This window comes from Geotrypetes seraphini, chromosome 16, assembly GCF_902459505.1.
Source record: "Geotrypetes seraphini chromosome 16, aGeoSer1.1, whole genome shotgun sequence".
Taxonomy (NCBI): Eukaryota; Metazoa; Chordata; class Amphibia; order Gymnophiona; family Dermophiidae; genus Geotrypetes; species Geotrypetes seraphini.
In genome coordinates, this window is record NC_047099.1 from 39,746,837 (window position 1) to 39,767,110 (window position 20,274).

General features: G+C 42.6%; 2 protein-coding genes across 5 annotated transcripts in view; both read left to right on the forward strand.

Moving 5' to 3' along the window:
- MTMR11 (myotubularin related protein 11) overlaps positions 1-1,627 on the forward strand; it is a 37,010-nt gene extending 35,383 nt beyond the window's left edge. For 2 of the 3 annotated variants that reach the window (XM_033924615.1, XM_033924617.1), the window contains one exon: positions 955-1,627. In XM_033924615.1, the coding sequence (XP_033780506.1) occupies positions 955-1,128 (174 nt within the window). In that variant the 3' untranslated portion in view covers positions 1,129-1,627. The remainder of the gene's footprint in view (positions 1-954) is intronic. The other variant, XR_004537266.1, reaches the window with a different exon arrangement.
- A 2,743-nt stretch (positions 1,628-4,370) lies between these two features.
- On the forward strand, positions 4,371-14,279 carry SF3B4 (splicing factor 3b subunit 4). 2 transcript variants are annotated; one of them, XM_033924618.1, is made up of 6 exons: positions 4,371-4,513; positions 5,171-5,299; positions 8,158-8,697; positions 9,317-9,502; positions 11,573-11,743; positions 13,919-14,279. In XM_033924618.1, the coding sequence occupies exons 1-6, from the start codon at positions 4,480-4,482 to the stop codon at positions 14,104-14,106; spliced, it is 1,248 nt and encodes a 415-aa protein (XP_033780509.1). In that variant the 5' UTR covers positions 4,371-4,479; the 3' UTR covers positions 14,107-14,279. The 2 variants fall into 2 exon arrangements, with proteins under 2 accessions (XP_033780509.1, XP_033780510.1); XM_033924619.1 differs by lacking the exon at positions 4,371-4,513 and adding an exon at positions 4,632-4,773.
- The last annotated feature ends 5,995 nt before the right edge of the window (positions 14,280-20,274 follow it).

The following is a 20,274-nucleotide window of genomic DNA, read 5'->3' on the forward strand; positions in this document are numbered from 1 at the left end:
AAGTACTAATACTAAAAAATAATAATTACTAATAAATACCAAAAAATAAATACTAATAAAACTATGAGTTCTAGATGGTTTACAACAAATCAATGAAATCTAATTAAAGAATAATTTAAAAAAAAAAACAGTTTACAAGAAAGAACTACAAAGTTAAGACATATTTTTAAGAACCACCATCAATAACTTAAGGCCTCTTTTACAAAGCTGCGCTAGCAGCTGTGCTGCGCTAATGGCCCCGAAACCCATAGAGATTTAAAGGGCTTCAGTGCCGTTGCCATGCGGCTTTGTAAAAGAGGCAGTTATTATAATTTTGTTCAACTCGCATTTCCATTGGCAGAGAAAGCAAAGTTGCTCACCTATAACAGGTGTTCTCTGTAGACAGCAGTCATAAAAGTCATAGCCTTAAGAACCAATATGGCCACCCCCCACTGCCTAGAGTTGTAAGAAGAGTACGCCAGTTCCCCCACCCAGTCACATTGCAGTTTCCTGTGCTCTACCGTCGTAAGATGAGTTTCTTGCAAAAAAGCAACATGTGCCGTTCCTTCTTCAAATAGGCTTTGGACCTCTTAACAGGACAGTTTATACTGGCAACATTAAGGGTGAACAATGTAATATCAGCTAGTATCCAGTAGTATGGTGACACAGGAACCAAAGGCAATCAGTGAAAGGAGAAAAACCCAGGGGGGGCCCCCAGCTAGACCCCATAAGGTGCAGAAAGTAAAGAGTTGAGCAATCTCTGTACCACCCTGCCCAACACTTAACAAAGAAAATTCATGCACACATCACACCTCCCATCCATAACCCACTTCCAACCATTAACCAAAGGTAAGTCAAATTAGCAAAAATAAAAATGTTCAAAAATAGTATAGTTACTTCAATAAATGCAGCTGAGTTCAGTAAGAGTCAGTGGGTATGTAGGAATAACTTTTGGGTCCTTTTGTGATTTGCCAGGTTGGAATTTGCGCCCCTACAGTCACCAGTCTTGCTGAGGAACTGAAGTTGCTCCAGGAAAGAATGAATTATGAGTTCACTATCAGAAATCACACTGACTCTTCAAGACAGGATGCAACAGCAGGAGCCAGAGTCCCTTCCTGCCATCCCGCTGAAAAGAGTAGATGGACATAAGTAAACACCTGCTGCTTTAGGTGTAGGGATCCAATGAGTATGCCTCACCTTATAGCTTATCCAATGCTTTTTTTTTTTTTAACCGATCATGGTCCATGAAGACAACTAGATCACAAGTTAATAGGAAAAACAGAATCCAGGCTTGGGTGATTCTATAATTCATCTCCTGGGTCCTGAATGAACTACAAACAAGAATTCACAGTATTCTAAACCCTGTGTTGATCTCACACACCATAGAATTTTAGTGTTGATCTCAATAAGTGGAATGCAGTACCCCATTCATAGCAGCTGGCATGAAGGGACCATGTACTATTTATAGCAAGAGAAGATGAAAGTGACAAATGTGACAGCAAAATGTCAGTCATACAAAGACGTCTACTGTAGTTAACTGCCATGGTTGAATATTTTCAGTTTTTGACAGGACCATTTGAAAGGGCTTCACTTTCTGCTGACATTATATGTGATCTGTGTCACTAAAGGAAATGAGTATTAGCTATCAGCTCTCCTTGCTTCTTCATTTCTGACTTCTTAATGGTAATGCTTGGAAACTAAGTTCAAGATCAATTTATTTAATATACCACAAATATAAAACAAATGTTAAAATCTAAGTGGTTTACAATAAGTATCTTCTTAGATGAGGGTAATATCATCTGACAGACCCTGCACAGGAACAGCCCTCCAGTTTTGAAAAAAAATTTGGGTGCGCTCATCATGTATGCATTAGACAGAGAACTACACGGGAATGGGGTTATCAGGAATCCCCTCCAAGCTCACAGTAGTTCCTGCAGGAGTGTACCTGCCTCCAGCTCCCTTGTTCTTCTCTGCACAGCCATACTTGCTCTATTCAACAGGCTGCCAGCAACTGACCCAGAAATTTTTCTTCTGATGTGTTTGCATTTTGTGTCAGAGGGAAGGTATAGGAAGGAACCGCTGCTGGCAATCTGTTGAAGAGAAATGCCTTTGAGATAAAATGTGGTACCACATAAATAATCCTGCCTTTCCTCTCTACCACCACTCTGCAACCTTCCATTCAACCAGTTTCTAACCAGTCAGACATTTTTTAGGCTCCTCCCTTTTACTTGCTCTCTGCCAGTGGCTCTCAAAGGTCAGTGCAGCTGTGAGCTGAACCAAAAGCAACAGCAAAAATAAAGAGAGAGCTCATCCAAATTCAGCAAGAAACCATAACAGAAGAGGGTACAAGTATGAGCAAATCCCAGTTTACCTACAAATAAACTCCAAGCTAAGCTCCCAGAACCCAGTGACTGAATCTGAGCTCTTCAACAAGGAAAGCAGCTAACGACTGTACACAGACCATGGTAAAAGTACAGGTGGAGCAGGACTACCCTCTGGAAAGCACTGTCAGGCTCCTGGTTTTAAAGTTCTTGGCTACGATTGGTTGCTGCTATCAGACAGGATGCTGGGCTTTGTGGACCCAGCCCAGCACTTCTGTTCTATGATGATATGCTCTTTTACTTTTGAGAGGTTATGGAACAGCTTTAACTTGCTTGTTTTTCATTTCTCTTCCTTTCACTTTCCACTGCATAGATTTTGGGGTTTTTTTGTGTACTTTTTGTTTGGGGTTTTTGTTTAAAAGGGAATTATGGTATGTATGTTTCATTATTGCTAATAGCAAGCAAACAAACAGTGGAGATGCCTAAAGAAAACAGGTGTGCTGATATATTTCAAAACTCTGCTTTATTCACTCAATGACTAGAGATATACTGTACATGTTTTGGCTCAACCAGCCTGCATCAGGAGTGTACAAACATTTGTTTTCTTTGTTATTTGTTTGCTATTTGTTTTCTCTGTTATTTGTTTGCTCGCGATAGACCTCAGGAGGTGACTCTTCTGTTCAGTGCGCCTCATTATTACCAATCCCATTTAAAATTAGGTGAAACTGATGGGCTTCTCAGCTTATTTAGCACTTAACTCGCTGGAATGTCCAATGATTGACCTCTCTGACAGTATAATTAAATGAAATAATTACTTCTGAAGGTTATGGGTATGGGCAAGGATAGAAGAGAATACTTGTGGGGGGACAGGTAGATATGGAGTGGATCTTAGCAGGGATGGGTTTGATTTGTCCCTGTGCAACCGTAGCATGCATGCTGTTGTGCAGGACCTAGCCAGGCATCGTTTTTCTGCAGAACTATGCTAAATGATCACGCTTTCTGGCGCTCTCTCTCTCGGCTTACGATTTGTGAAAATAAAGTGTTCTTTCAGCCTTAACAGGTGATTTCCCCTGAGTAAATCGAGTTATTGTCACGCGGTGATCTCCCCTCCTTCCCAATAGCTACCTTACTCCTAGATTCACTAGCCTGCCAGATCGTGGCCGAATTCATGGAGGGCCAGCATGCAAATGGGGGCGATTGGAGGAAAGCCCTCCGCTGACCGCACAGATCGCTGGAGCCTGCGCAGACCACCTTCCTTGACTGTAGATGGTCTGCCCATGCGCTGACCCTTCGTGCCTGGCAGAGCATTTTTATTTTATTTTTTTTTTTACTTCTTTTGAATATAAACCGCTTGTAACCCCGCTCAATTGATGTAAACCACTTGTAACTCTGTTTAATTGATGTGAACCGCCTAGAACTCTTCTGGGTATGGCGGTATACAAAAATAAAGTTTTATTATTATTATTAGAAATTTGGGTTATTAGGGTGAGCCAATCTCTAAAGACTGTTCACCCTCCCCTAAGTCACTAAACATAATACAAATATCTGTGATGCCTATATCAGAGCAAGGCCCCTGCCTAGGAAAATGCAAGTACAAGCAACCTCAACCTTAGAGAAATGTAGACTTAAACCTCAAGACGGGGAAGATATGCAGTTCAACAGCACTTGACACTTTGGAATAGAAAAAGAAACCCAAACCAAAAAAAAGACATAAAACACCCCCCCCCAAGCTGAAAGGTTGCAGATATGAGAAACTTACAATACCAACGTTATTAACTTTCTCTTTTGACGTGAATCAAAGTGAAATCTTACATTTAGAGTGCAAAGCCGAAGAGCAAAGCCGTTGCCGCAGGTGATCTAGAAGCTTCTGTCTCGTGCGTTGCCCGCAGGACCGGACTCCCAGAGCGGCGCTCGCCCGCAAACCGAACCGAAGAAGCCCTAACCCGGTCACGAGTTACTGAAACCTAAGGAAAGAATTGACTTCGAGGCGCTCGCGCCGCATCGTGTTTCCCGCCCACCAGCCCGGGCCAACTGATTGGACGCAGAAGCGCAAGCGAAGGCGGCCAATGCGGCGGCGCGAGCCGCTATCCCCGCCCCCCTCCTCGGCCTGCACGCGCTCGGCGGACGTGATGTCACGGAGGCACTTCCGGTATACCTCTGGAACGCGTACGCTGTAGCGATGGCTGCCGGTCCGATTTCAGAGCGGAATCAGGGTGAGAAATCGTCGGCTTCTTCCAGCACGGTTGCTGGTGGGGTGGGGGGGTCTGGTCGGTGGCACTTGCTAGCCCGCCTTTCCGTGGTTCCAAAGTGGGCCAGGGACTTGCTGCGGTTGCCCACGATCTTCTCATGTACCTTCTTGATTAACCCGGACATTATCTAACAGGCTGATCCTGATTATTTGCCTTTGGGGTTTCCTCAGACAGTTCAGAAGATCCCCTTTCTCTCTAGCCTGATTTTCTGACAACACCATTAGGTGAGCTCAGTTGTCTTGCAGAGACCCTGAAATCTAGGACTGATGCATGAGCTCCATCGATTCTATAACACTGGGAAATGTGGGCATAAAATAAAAGACAGACCCACAGGGTGGATTGGATTTATATCACTAGTCTTGCTGGTATAATTAGGCCACTTCTTGATACACTGCTCAAAACACTCCCTTATAGAGTTCCATTAACATCTTGTGGGAGTGTTAGCTCGGCTCCACCCATTATTTTTAGGGCTTAAAAAATGTGTTCTTTTAGCAATAGTAGCACTGCGGATGAAAAATGTTACAAAGGCTCTTCATTTGTTTTGTAAGTTTAATCTGATGTATACATTTTGAATGGGACTATAACAGTAAAAACAATGGTTACTCGTTTTGCCTTTTGCAGATGCCACTGTGTATGTGGGTGGTCTGGATGAGAAAGTGAGCGAACCTCTGCTATGGGAGCTGTTCCTCCAGGCAGGTCCTGTGGTCAACACACACATGCCCAAAGACAGAGTGACAGGCCAGCACCAAGGTAAGCTTCTTGTGCTCCTGGAATTCAGCAAAAGGGGCATTTGTGAATTTGATGGGTCCATGGTTAAGGCATTCTCCAGGAATCCAGCATATAGCAGACTTAAAACAAATTAGATAAAATATTTTTGTTCATGCAACAGTCAAACTGTGGAATTTGTTGCCAAAATACATAGCCAAGGCATTTAGCAAATCCAGATTTAGAAGCTGTTTATGGACATTTCTTCTAGGAATTGGTCCTAACAGTTGTTGGCTAAGTTGATCTTGGAAGGCTAATGCTCATGCCTGGCAGAGGCCTGCCAGTAATGGCTCTAATCTTTGGGATATGCTAAGTACTTCTAAGTAACAGAATGGCCACTGTGAAAAACAGGATGCTTCACTTGATGAATCTTTTACTCCTGGGGGAATTCTGTGCATTGGAGAATTCCCCACTCAAATTCTGCATTTGAGTCTATGCTCAGTTTCTTTTCCCCCTCCCGCAAAGATTGCAAGGCAGAAGGAGCATGTGAACCACTGCACATCAGATCACTTCCTTCTCCTTTGCAGACTTATTCTCCATGGACAAGCAGGATAGACAACAGTCACACATTTGGGTGATGTAACAGCTGACGGTGCCAAGCGGCCCTTGTCAAATAGCTCAGATTGACCTTTACAAGGGTTTCTGAGCATGCTTAGTAGGTTTCCGTCTGAATATCTCCATTTCAATGTTCCATCCCTGTCAGTTATTTTTCAACTGCCACAGCGGTTGGAAGCTAGAACGCCCTTGTACAGAGACAAATATGGAGGAAGCCACTGCTTGCCCTGGGATTGGTAGCATAGAATGTTGCTACTATTTCAGTTTCTGCCAACTACTTTTGACCTGGATTGGCCACTGTTGGAAACAGGATATTGGGTTAGATCGGGGGTCGGCAACCTGCGGCTCCAGAGCCGCATGCGGCTCTTTTCCACCTTTGCTGCGGCTCCGGTAGTGTGTCACGCAGGCATGCACTTTACAAGTCCAGCGTCGCGGCGGGAAATAGCCATGCTGAGCAGGAGCTCAGCACTACACAGATGAAAGCCTTGCTTGCTGATTGGTCCGGCGGCCCCGCCCCGCCGTGCCGCCGGACCAATCAGCAAGCAAGGCTTTCATCTGTGTAGTGCTGAGCTCACTGCTCAGCATGGCTATTTCCCGCCGCGACGCTGGAGTTGTAAGGTGCCTGAAAAAGAAATCATCCTGGCCGGGGTCGGTGTCATGCTCCGGAGATCTACAGCCTTCCTATCTCACTCTCCCTTCTACCTGCTTCCGGCCACATCCCCTGCTCCGCGGCTCTCTTCGGCAACTCAGCAGCAGCTTCTGACGTCGGGGCCTACCCTCTGCGAGTCCCGCTTGTTTCAACTTCCTTTTTCCACAAAGGCGGGACTCGTAGAGGGAAGGCCTCGATGTCGGCAGCTTGTCTTGATCACTGCTGAAGAGTTGCTGAAAAGAGCCGCGGAGCAGGGGAGTGTTGCCAGGTGCAGGTAGAAGGGAGAGGGCCAGATGCAGGACTCGTGGGTGAGGGAGGAGAAGAGAGAGAGAAAGAGAGAGGGGAGGGAAACAAAAGGAAATCTTTCATACTGGGCTGGGCCGGAGTGGAGGGAGGGTGGAAAGATTCTAGCTACAGGGTGCAGTAACAAAGGAAAAGGGGGGGGGGGGAAAGCTGAAAATGGAGATAGTGACACAAAGAAGAGAAAGGGTAAGCAGGACCTACTGAATAAGGATAGAGATACAGAGGGGACATGAAGAGGAGGTGAAATAGAGACATAGAAGTAATGCTGAAAAAGTGGGGGGGGGGGAGATAAAGACATTGAAAGGGCAAATGGTGAACATGGCGTAAAGATAAGGACAGAGACAAATGAAGATTCTGAAAAAGTGGTGAGATAGGGATATAGGTGAGATGGACACAAAGAAGGGTGATGCTGGAAAATAGGTGGAATGGTAATTCTGACAGACACAGAAGGGATCAAGGAGAGATGGGGCTCAGGCTGGATGGAATGAGGAGAAATGCCTTGTTGGCCCGGAACTTCCTCTCCTACGTCAGAATTGACGTCAGGGAGCGGAATGCTGGTCAGCGCAACACTTCTGCAGGGAAAGCTTGGGAAGGCGGTGGCTTGGGGATGCTGTTCCCCAATTGCGGTGGCAGCAAACCGAGTGGCTTGGGGGAGGGCACGGAGACAGAAAGAAGGGGGAACAGGGAGACAGAAAGAAAAAGTTGGGGGAGAGAATGAGGTCTGGAGGAGAGGAAACATACAGGAGGCTGAAAGAAAGGAAGAAAGATTGGATGCACAGTCAGAAGAAGAAAGTGCAACCAGAGACTCATGAAATCACCAAATAGCAAAGGTAGGAAAAATGATTTTATTTTCAATTTAGTGATCCTGTATATAGCATTAAGATAAGAAACAATATATGCAGTGTTAGATTTGTTTTATAATGGTTTTGCGGCTCCAAGTTTTTTTTTCTTTTCGAAAACGGGTCCAAGTGGCTCTTTATGTCTTAAAGGTTGCAGACCCCTGGGTTAGATGGACCATTGGTTTGATCCAGTATAGCTCTTATCTTAAAACAGCATAGGGGTAAGTGGAGGTAGAACACACAGTCAGTTAAGATAGAGTTACAGAAATTAGATACAAGGTAAGGGTGACTAACCAGCTTGACCTACACATCAGATAAGATGGTATAGCAAATACTTGGTAAACAAGGAAAAATTGAAAGTGTAGATTAGAGCATAGTTAGTAATGGATGGACAGACTGAATAGGCCATAAGGTCTCTATGTGCATTTATTTTCTATGTTTTTGTTTTTCTGTGGTACTGTTACTCCTTACTATGTTTTGGTCTTATCCTTAAATAGGTTATGGATTTGTGGAGTTTCTTAGTGAAGAGGATGCGGACTATGCAATAAAAATTATGAATATGATCAAATTGTATGGGAAGCCTATCCGGGTGAACAAGGCCTCGGCCCATAATAAAAATTTGGACGTTGGTGCAAATATCTTCATTGGGAACCTAGATCCGGAGATTGATGAGAAGCTGCTGTACGACACGTTCAGTGCCTTTGGTGTCATTCTGCAGACCCCCAAGATCATGCGTGACCCAGACACAGGCAATTCAAAGGGATATGCATTCATCAATTTTGCCAGCTTTGACGCCTCAGATGCTGCCATTGAAGCTATGAATGGACAGTACCTGTGCAACAGGCCCATCACAGTGTCGTATGCCTTTAAAAAGGACTCCAAAGGAGAACGGCATGGCTCAGCAGCAGAGCGACTGCTCGCCGCACAGCATCCTCTATCACAGGCAGACCGGCCACATCAGCTCTTTGCTGATGCCCCACCTCCTCCATCAGCCCCTGCCCCCATTGTTACAACCCTGGGAGCTGGCATTCCTCAAGGTAGGTGTATTACACAGTGCAACCGTTGTAAGTGCTATTAGTATATAAAGCTGTGAAAAGTTAAAGAAAAAAAGTATAGATCTTTAAGGTTATTGACCAAGCTGAAGAGTCTATATATAGTAGAAGTTCAGAAGAGATTATGCTTTTCACAGGTCATTAGTAAAACCTTGCCATATCGTTTTGGAATGCTATAGACAGAATGGAGGTAGTCGTGGCATAGCAAGGGTAGCTCTCTCAGCTAAAGGGAACTGGAGCTACCCCCAGTCAGTAAAACTCAGCAGTTGAGCTGCTCTCACTGGCACCCCGTGCATGCTCAGTTCTTCATGTTCTGAGAATCCTTGGGATGCTAGCATCAGTAGCTCAACATGCTGCCGCTGAGTGCCAAACGTTTCTGACTGGGGTTGGCTCTGAGTTTCTTTAGCTGGCTGGGCTTGGTGACTCCACCAGCTACATAAATGGTGGGCATAAAGCAAAAGTAAAGATCCCAGTGTATGGCTGTGCATTATGTAATGTTACTAAAAGAGTCAACTGCATGGAACAACTGACTAGGCCTCAATGTTATGAAATTCAGATCTTCAGAGCTCATTGAGTAGTAAACTGTTTTCCATTCTCCCTTCAGGTGTACCATCACATGGATCCTTTCCTCCTGGACCACCACCTGGAACCATGCCCCCAGGAATGCCTCCTGCAATACCTCCCCCACCAATGCCCCCCGTCTCTGGTGCTCCAGGACCACCCCAGGGCGCTGCTGCAGCAGGACACCCCTCGATGCCTCACCACTTCCCACCCGGAGGCATGCATCCAGGTAACATGTTGAAGTTTGCTAGAGATGAAACAAAGCTATCAAGATAGTGCTGGGGAAGATGGCAGTTTAAGAGGACTAACATGGAGATATTGTCAACATTTTTATGATCCTAGAAGTGAGTCGGTGTTTGGGCAGCAGGAAAGGAGCAAATGAAATCAAACTATTGGGGCAGGAAAGGTACAAGTAAAAATCAAAGAATTGTGGAACCTGAAAAAACTACTTCCTTTATCCAGTGCTTTTTCTTCAATTGATCAGAAGATATCACGTAGGAAAAAAAGTAGTAAACTAAACTAAAACTTAAGTTTATAGACCGTGTCATCTCTATAAAACTAAAGCTCGACTCGGTTTACAGTAAATAAAACAGAAAGAAAAATAAAGGGAAGAAAAATTTTACAATTTGGAAAATAACCAAGTTTTTAGATATTTACAAAAGGTTTGAAGAGAACCTAGATCTCTCAATCACAGAGGAATATTGTTCCATAGTTCAGTTATTTTGAAAGATAAAGATTTCCCCAATTTACCAGTAGAGGCTTTGCTTTTCAATGAAGGGAAGGATCATTTAAATTTTTGCATAGTTCTAGTCAGACCAGGGGCTCCTTTTACAAAGGTACGTATTTTTAGCGCACGCATCGGATTAGAGCGCGCTCCCCAAAAAACCGCTATTCCACGCGTTAAGGCCCTAACGCACCTTTGTAAAAGGAGCCCCAGGTCTTTTAGAATTCTAAGACAGAGGGATTAATAAAGGACAGATGCCGAACAAGATCTTAAAGGTTATGCAGACACATTTGAAGAATATTGGAAGCCGGTAGGACAAGCCTCACAAACAACCGGGGAGCTCTTCTTTAGTGCAGAACTGCACTCCAAAGCTCCAGCAGAAAAACCTCCCCACTGTATTTTGAAAGTCAAAAATGAGAGCTCAAAAAGTAAAATGTTTCCTTGTATAGTCCATCAGCTTATTTCGCAGTCCACAAGTCTTTTACACTTCTGCAGCCAGCAGTCCATCCGATGCTGCAACGTTTCATGGTCCTTTGAAACCACTGTGTCACGTCACAGTTGCATATCAAGCTGCAAAATCTTGGAAAAATTTACCAAATCATGTAACTTCAGTGTGAAAACTTATTTGTTTAGTGAATATGTGTTAAAGGAATAGTGAATTTTAATTTTGTAATTATGGATATTGTCTCCATTTCTTATCGTTTGTAAACCACAATATTTTGCTAAGGTATTTGCAGTATGTAAAAAATGTTGTGTTGTATTGTATTCTAAAATATTTACATGTAAAATACACATAAAACCTTTTTGACTAGTTTACAGTATTGCATCTAATAGACCTCTCTAAATATTTTTTTAATAGGTTTTTGGAGCAAAGTAACAAGATAATCAACAAGAGCCAAAATAACATAAAACAATTAAGATAAATATAAAAGTGCAATCAAACCCAATGACAAACATTCAAATTTCCACCTCACTTTTTAAATTTTCTAAGATTCCTCCCTCCTCCACCTATCAAGACTCAACTTCCCCCCCCCCTAAACCAAAATTAACCTCTTAAATTTCTCCATAGTATGAACGTACAGGAGATGGACCTCTTTCAGTTGACAGGAAGTTCTGGAATGAAAGGACATGATAAAAATAGAAAGGATAAACTCAGAATTAATTACATGAAATATTTCTGTATGGAAAAGGTAGTGGATACTTGAAACAATTTCCCAGTGGAGGTGGTAGAAAAGTCCCATGCTTTTTTGAATTCAGACAAACTCTGAGGGAGATGAGAGGATAGTAGGGTAGTTGGCTATGCACAGGCAACCCAGATATGGTTTTCTCTGCTCTACTTTTCATGGCCGCTTAAGGCAGACCAAATTTGCCCTTTTTCCTTCCAGGCTCACAGAAATGTTTTCATTAGCATCTAGTGCAAATAATCGTACTATTATTGTGTTTGAATTTTTGTAGCAATTTTCTCCCTCATAGCCTATTGCGTTAATTCATTGCATTCCCCAGAAGCTTTAATGCGTTTTGTCCCTTGATTTATAACCATTTTGTACTTAAAACATACCAAATATGTTTCCACAGGAATGCCACCAATGTCCGTTCCACATCATGGGCCTCCAGGTATGGGAATGCACCATCCAGGACCTCCAGGGGCTGGAGGGCAAGTTGCACCACGACCGATGCCTGGGATGCCACATCCTGGCCCTCCACCTATGGGCATGCCACCAAGAGCACCATTTGGATCTCCCATGGGTAAGCAATTCTACATACATTTCAATTTATTCTAGGAAAGGTGCTGCAGAATTACAGAATGCCACATTACAGCAAACCACATTAAAGCAATCCTCCCATGCTGGCTCCCCTCTCCCGAATAGAGGAAAAGACAAATGTACAAATGAAGCTGAATGAGTCCAAAACAAAACTACTCTGGCTTGGCCCAAAATTAGATCAGCTACCCACGCTCCTTCCACTACCTTCTAGTCCCTCACTGCAGATCGAATTCTCAAGCAAAGTTTTGGGCATTATTGACTCTACACTTTCCTTTAATGATCATCTCAACTCTCTGGTAAAAAAATGTTTCTTTAGTCTTCACATGCTGAGGAAAGTGAGATCCTGCTTCCGCCAACAACATTTTGCTGTCCTTGTACAATCAATCATTCTTTCCAGACTAGACTATTGTAATTCCATCTATCTAAGTCTAACCAAGAAAAATCTTCAAAGACTTCAGCGGATCCAGAACACTGTGGCTAGCTTGATCTTCGCAAAAAGCAAATTCAATCATGTTTCCCCACTTCTGTCAAAACTTCACTAGCTTCCGGTGATTTCTAGGATTCACTTTAAATGTACCTGCCTAATTTTCAAGATCCTATATGGCATTCTTCCTCCCCTAATCCCATTATCCTGGAATTCTTCGAGACCTGACACTACCAGATCCGCCCACAAACTCAAACTATCTTTCCCCTCATTAAAAGGTGTCATGTATGCAGGTAAATAGGGAAATCCCTTTTCTTCAAATTCTCATTCTAATTATTCCGAAAGCATCTGAAAACCTGGTTTTTCTCCAAAACGTAAAGCTATCTATTGAAAATGTAAAGCTAGCTATCCTCTTCATAACCTCTAATTTCTTATGTCCTTCCCTCATTTATTGAATTACCTGTAAACCGTGCCGAGCTCTATCTTTATGAAGATGATGCGGTATACAAACTTAAGATTTAGTTTAGTTTAGTTTCTCTTCCTCTCTCTCTTTTTTTTCTCTCTCTCTCTCTTCTTCTTTTTTCTCTCTCTTCCTTTCTTTTTTTCCTCTCTCTCTCTCTTCCTCTTCCTCTTTTTTTCTCTCTTCTTCTCTTTTTTCTCTTCCTTTCATTTTTTCCTCTCTCTTCCTCTTTTTTTCTCTTTCTCTCTTTTTTTCCTCTCTTCTCTTTTTTTCTCTCTCTTCCTCTCTCTTTTTTTCTCTCTTTCTCTTCCTCTCTCTTCTCTCTCTCTCTCTACTTTTTTTTCTTTCTCATTAAAAGGTGTCATGTATGCAGGGAAATTAGGGAAATCCCTTTTCTTCAAATTCACTGAGCTTTGGAACAACCTCTCTGCTCCGCTGCAGAACCTAGGCTCATTCCAATTATTCCAAAAGCATCTGAAAACCTGGCTTTTCTCCAAAACGTAAAGCTATCTATTTAAAATGTAAAGCTTGCTATCCTCTTCATAATCTCTAATTTCTTATTATGTCCTTCCCTCATTTATTGAATTACCTGTAAACCGTGTCGAGCTCTATCTTTATGGAGATGATGCGGTATACAAACTTAAGGTTTAGTTTAGTAATGTGATGTTTGCCAGGTATCGGAGCTGCACCAGCAGTGACTCCAGTAAAAGCCACTTTAGTTAATTGGTGATGGTAAAGATGATTTACATTCTCTTATCCCCACCTGCACAGAGCATGAGGTAAAGAGTGGTAACTATCTTAATAACTCTCTGGATGGCAAGAGTAGGATTTAGACATTTTTTTATTTCACTTATCCCCCTCTTTTATGAACGCATAGCGCAGGTTTTAGTACTGGCAGTGGCAGTAACTGCTCCAATGCTCATAGGAATTCTATGAGAGTTGGAGCAGTTTCCTCTAGTGCCGGCGCTAAAACCCGCACTATGCGTTCGTTAAAGGGGGGGTTAGATTCTGTGCTTTGGAACAGTGTGCAAAATATTTTATGCAGTGATCTCCCTCAATGCTAGATGAGAACAGTTAAAAAGAAAGAGTTGATTGTGAAAATCCTAAACAGAAGTCTTGAGAATTGTACACCTGTCGTAGCTGAAAGTAAAAGTGGCATTATTGCAAGTGTGAATGTGGCTAAGGAGTTAAGTCAGACCCCAAAATTCCAAATCAAATGCAGTTATCCTGTTACCTTTGTTTGTCCAAATTCATTATGTTGTCTTTTTCTTCAGGTCCACCAGGCCACATGCCACACCCTGGGATGCGTGGTCCTCCCCCACTGATGCCTCCCCATGGATACAATGGGCCCCCAAGGCTACCACCATATGGGTACCAGCGAGGCCTTCCCCTGCCCCCTCGTCCTGCCCAGAGGATGCCAGCACCTCTTCGGGGCCCCATCCGAGGACCTATGCCACAATAATCAAATCCCAAGATCTGTGAAGTGAAAGACTTTGCCATTCTCCATGTCCTTTTGGGTTTTAATTGAATATTTTTTTTATATTGATGAGGGTTTACATTCCTATGAATAGACGGGAAAACTGAAGAATGTTGGGTGGATTTTCTCTTGAAAATAAAAATTCCTTGAGAAATTTGGGGAGCTTGTTTTATTATCTGGCTAATTTGTAAGAGACTAGTAAATTGTAAATAGAGCAAGTTAGCTGAAATTATTTTCTGTTCCTAGTTTAGTTTCTAATATCTTTCTTGGGATGTAGCTGTTTCAGGAAGCCACTGGTTAGTTCTGACCACAGTATTGATAGGAAATAATGTGCTACGAGAGGATGGGGAGTGCTCAATATTAAAATAATTCTGTAAAGTTATGCAGCAATTTTGGCACCCATTGGTATGTGCTGAACACCAGTTCTATAATGGGAGCTTATTGCCAAGATTCTGTTACAGAATATTAGCACAAACCACCATTGGCATGCCAAAAATGTAACACACTATCAGTTATGCCTGCCATGGACATGGTCAAACATGGGTTGTTCAACATCAGTCCTCAGGGGTTGCAATCCAGTTGGATTTTCAGGATTTCCCCAATGAATTTGCATGAGATCTATTTACAGGCACTGGTTCCATACAAATAGATCTCATGCATATTCATTAGGGAAATCTGAAAACCCAACCTGGCGAGAGCTGAGGTTGGACGCCCCTGGTCGAATTGTTGAAATGTTATTGTGCACAAATCTTACAAAATTCTGATGTCCCCCTAGCCCTTATGCACCAAACCAGTTAACACACCTTTGCCAAGGAGTACAGGACTTCAAGGGGGCATCCTGCAGCATTTTTTCTGCAAAGCGGAGAGACAGTAATGCTTGCCAAAACCCTGAAGTCCACTCGTGAAAAGAGAAAATTTTCTATCACCAAGGTTGCGGAGGGCCCTCTTTCAGAACCTGCAATTATGAGCACCTGGGCATAGGAGGTATTCACGGCATTGGAAGATTGGCTAAATAAACTGCAATCCGCGATGAAGGGAATCAGTGATGAACTTGACTCTTCACAGAAGTAGAGCACAGAATATTGGATCAGGAAGATGACGCACAATACGTGCGCACTCAGCTCGGCCTTCAGAAACAGGTTTCCCACCTTACAGAATGACTGGAAGACCAAGAAAACCGTCGAAGGAGGAATAATCTGAGAGTGGTGGGATTACTGGAATCAGTGAAGGACAATGATTTATACCAATTCTTCCAATCCTGGCTCCCTGAACAACTGGGCCCACCAGTCTTGTCTGTGACCATAGCAATGGCCCACAAAGAGAGGGAGATAACAAACAACAGATCTGCTATTGCCCAATATTTGAACTGGAAGGATACAGAATGGATCTTGCACGCCTATCAAAAACTGGAAGTGCTGGAATATGAGGGATGCCGTATACTCCTATTTAAAGACTATTCCAGCGCAACAACTCTTCTAGAGCAAGTGATGGCTTCACAAGAAAGGAATTCACTTTGCACTTGTATATCCTGCTAATCTTCAGGTTTGGAGGGATAAAAGGATGACTTAGAAAAATGACTCTTCTGTAGCCTCGATGCCGTGCAAAAATTTCTTGACAATGTCAATATAACACCCGCTATACCTCCCACCACCATGAAGGACTAATGGGGGCCTTTTACTCTGCGGGACGGTTTTAGCTCAGCTCCTGCAAGGTATTGATATCTTCCATGCACTTTCAGAGCCTGATCACTGGTTTGCTACCCTGTACAGATCCTTGCATGGTATTGTTAGAGGGACTGAGGGACTAATCCTCCCATATTATCTGTGTTATCCTGGGACATCAGGATTAGAACTCCCATGTGGCGGCATGATTTTTCCACTACTGGCTGCTACCACTGTGGATCCCATTGGGGTCCATCTTCTTGGACTCCTTTTACTCTGTATTCCTTCAGGCCAGTGGCTTTATCAGACATGGAGACGGGATTTCCTCCTTCTGTATACAGGTCCACTAGAGCTCACTCCCATACTTGATATGTTTCTATTTTATATGTATGGCTTGGTATTATTTTGGGGTGGGAGTTGGGGTATGTGTCTGATGGTATGTATGGAGTGTGAGGTGTCTGGGGTGTGTAGGGGAGGATTTCGTACGCATAGGTACAATTATAAATTATCTGGAAATTGGAACGACCAGTGAGGTGATTACATTTGTAGATGAACTAAACTGTTCAAAGTTGTTAAAGCGCATGCAGATTGTGAAAATTGCAGGCGGACAGGAAATTGGAAGACTGGGCATCCAAATGGCAGATGAAATTTAATGTGGACAAATGCAAAGTGATGCACATTGGGAAGAATAACCTGAATCACATTTACCGGATGCTAGGGTTCACCTTGAGGATTAACGCCCAAGAAAAGGATCTGGTTGTCATTGTAGACAATACGATTAAATCTTCCGCCCAGTGTGTGTCGGCGGCCAAAAAGGCAAATAGGATGCTAGTGAAAAAGGGATGGTTAACAAGATTAAGAATGTTATAACACCCCTGTATCGCTCCATGGTGCAACCCCATCTGGAGTATTGTGTTCAGTTCTAGTCTCCTTATCTCAAGAAAGATATAGTGGCGCTAGAAAAGATTCAAAGAAGAGCGACCAAGATGGTAAAGGGGATGGAACTCCTCTCGTATGCATTGTATAGTTCCTTTATTGATTTGTTTTATAAGCATTAGTATATAAATAAATGTAGACCTAAAAAAAATGTCTTCAACTGATGCAATCGGAGACATTTTCTACTCAGAGTTTGCTTAGTTAGAGGCTAGAGAGAAAAGGGTATAGTCTATCCTAAATCTCCCTCTGGGTCTGGAGAGACCACCACCACCAGACAGGAAAGTGTAGTTGTTTACCTGCTGAGTGAGGATCTGCTAAGGGGAAGAAGGAAAGATTAGAGTCTTACTTTGGTAATCTTTCTTGTAAACCCACACTTTATGCCTGAACTCTCAGGTAGTCAATCCCATCTCATGAGATCTCTTGTTGGAAGCCTCATTTGCATAGTTTTGTTTCTCCTTCCTTATCTCTAGACTGCCCTCCAACTTCCAGTATGTGACAAAGCAGACAGTCATTCCTGTAGAGGACACAGAATAGGGAGGGGTACATGGAAACTCCCTGAGAACAAGTCTAATCTGCTCCTATCAATAAACATCACAACAATCAAACATTTTTGGGAAAATAGAATAAAACAAGGAGACTCAGCCTGCACTAACAGTGTGGGGCACATGAGAGACTTCCTGGATCAAAGCGCATATTTGCGGATGGTATTCTTGGTTAGGCTGGTCAAAGAAACAAGAAATCCAACTTACCAGTACTTATTGAGGCAGACAACTGACGAATCTGAATACCAGGGCAGATTTTAGGAATAGAATGTGGGTTTACAAGAAAAGATTACCAAGGTAAGAACCTAATCTTTCCTTGTACAACCTCACTCTTTTTTTTATACTGCCTCTAAAAGCACAGACTAGTGTAGTAACTGAGGTTTTTCATGTCCTGGAGCTGTCTGGACCTTATACTTGGCATCAAGACACTTAGAGATAGGATGACTGGAATAAGGTGTCGCCAAATTTTAGTCTGAAGATCTTGAAGGACTGAATGAATAAGAACTAAAATAGAACCCTTAGGAGCATCAAAGGATTTCATTAGTGCTTCAAAATCTTTGCGATCTATCAATCCTTGTAATGTGATAGCCAGATTTGTAAATATTTTTTAATAAATTTAACATAATTTGAATCCACTAAGGAAATATATTGTTGTGGTGAAACAAATCTTGGTTGAATTTGGTCAGAAGTAGATGGAAGAACTTCTGTAGAGTGTTCAGAGGTAGGGAAAAAACTTCTTTATCTCAGGAATATAAAATGGAGAGACGGCGTTGTAGGAGAGACTGACTTGGAAGCGCATCCTGGTAAGGTAACACCCGCCGTTGTTATCATGAAGAGTGTTGGAGAATATTTGGAAAAGCTGCACTAGAAGTAATGCAGCATCTTATGTAGTCTGTGCTAATGACAGGAGGACCAAAATTTTGCAGAATTGGAGCAGGCATTTGAAAAAAACTGAGAAAGGTGAAGGAGTAGAATGGCAAATTACTGCATCAGCCGCAGCTGATAATTTTATGGATGAGGTGTCAGAAAGATGAGCTGAAATTAAATCAGCTGCTCCTCTTTGTTTTTGGAGCTTCTCTTTGTGAGGTACATTTAGTCCCTGAAGGGGAAGACCAGGAAAATTAAACTTTGGTGCCGGTTTCTGTTTGGAGCCGTTGACTGTAAAAGAGCCCTCCAGTACCTTACAACCTTCAGGTTGGCATTTTCCATTTTTTAAGAAATAGTTTTGATGGCTGTGAAGAGAAAATCCTCTGAACTAAGAGAGAGAAGGCTCGCTATGATATCATCAAGGTGGGAAGAGGATGGACTGCTAACTGGATCACAAATTTTTGTGCTTGCGTGGCTGCATTCTTCAGTCTATCCATGGAGAACTGTACTACATTCTCTCCTGAATTCCAACCAAAACTCATTTCACTTTTGCCACCTACCGCAGGATGGCATAGTAAGTATTCTCCTTTTGCAGCCATGGTAACATCATTGTGGTAATTTATTTATTGGGATTTATTAACTGCCTTTATAGGAGTGTGCGCTCAACTACTCATGAGAGTGCAGTAAATAACCAACAGGAATGTATAGAATGGTCATCCCTTTTAATAAAAGGCTGAAACCTTGTACAATCATAAAGGCATTTGAGCGGTCCTTCGGGACATTATTCTCCATCTGAGCACTTATTAAAATGCTCTTCTGATTTGCTTTTATTTTTCATGGCAACCTTTGTACTGCAGTATTTTATTAAGTGGGTTTCTGAGAAAGAGCTAAGCTTGAGGAGCTCCAGAAATAACAGAATCTTTATAATGCCTGTAAACAGCCAGATAAAAAACCCAAAGTTGTGTACCTGTAATGGTGTTCTCTGTGGACAGCAAGATCCAACAACCACATATATGGTGATGTCACCATTGATGGTGCCATTGTCAGATCGCTACAAGAATTAATTTATTTAAAAATATATGTTGGAACCCTATGGCTGCCCTCAAACCACTTGCCTCAGCCACTAGAACTCAGTCTAGTCAAAAGCTAGCTTCATCCTGGGGTAGGAAGAACAGGGATGTATAGCTATTGGATTCTGCTGTCCGTGGAGAACAACCATCACAGGTAGGCATCAGCTAGGATCTAAACAGCCACATATATGGTGATTCACTAGCTAAAGGTTGCAGGAAATATTAAACAAGCACACAGACACAATTTTATTATTCCAGTCTGCAACCCATGCCAAATATGGAGGATGCAACTGAAGTGTTAATATTTAAATATCCCTAACTCAGGAAACTACTAAGATCTGGATCTGGGTATCATAGACAATATGATGAAACCTTCCACCCAAAAAAGGCGGCCAAAAAAGCAAACAGGATGCTAGGAATTAATTAAAAAAGGGATGGTTAACAAGACTAAGAATGTTATAATGCCCCTGTATCGCTCCATGGTGCGACCTCACCTGGAGTATTGCATTCAATTCTGGTCTTATCTCAAAAAAGATATAATGGTGCTAGAAAAGGTTCAAAGAAGAGCAACCAAGATGGTAAAGGGGATGGAACTCCTCTCGTATGAGGAAAAACGGTTAGGGCTCTTCAGCTTGGAAAAGAGATGGCTGAGGGGGAGATATAGTCAATAATAGACTATGGACTTTTCCTCCAGGAAATTGTCCAAACCTTTCTTAAAACCAGCTACGCTATCCGCTCTTACCACAACCTCTGGCAATGCGTTCCAGAGCTTAACTATTCTCTGAGTGAAAAAAATATTTCCCTGTAACTTCATCGAGTGTCCCCCTAGTCTTTGTCATTTTTGATGGAGCGAAAAATCAATCCACTTGTACCCGTTCTACTCCACTCAGGGTTTTGTAGACTTCAATCCTATCTCCCCTCAGCCGTCTCTTTTCCAAGCTGAAGAGCCCTAACCTCTTTAGTCTTTCCTCATTTCAAATGTAAAAGATTGGATGAAGTGAACTGGAACCAGGTAAAATTATCCTTTGGCCTGGAGTAAGTCTGGGCTTGGTCTGCGCCCAACTCAAAATCAGCACT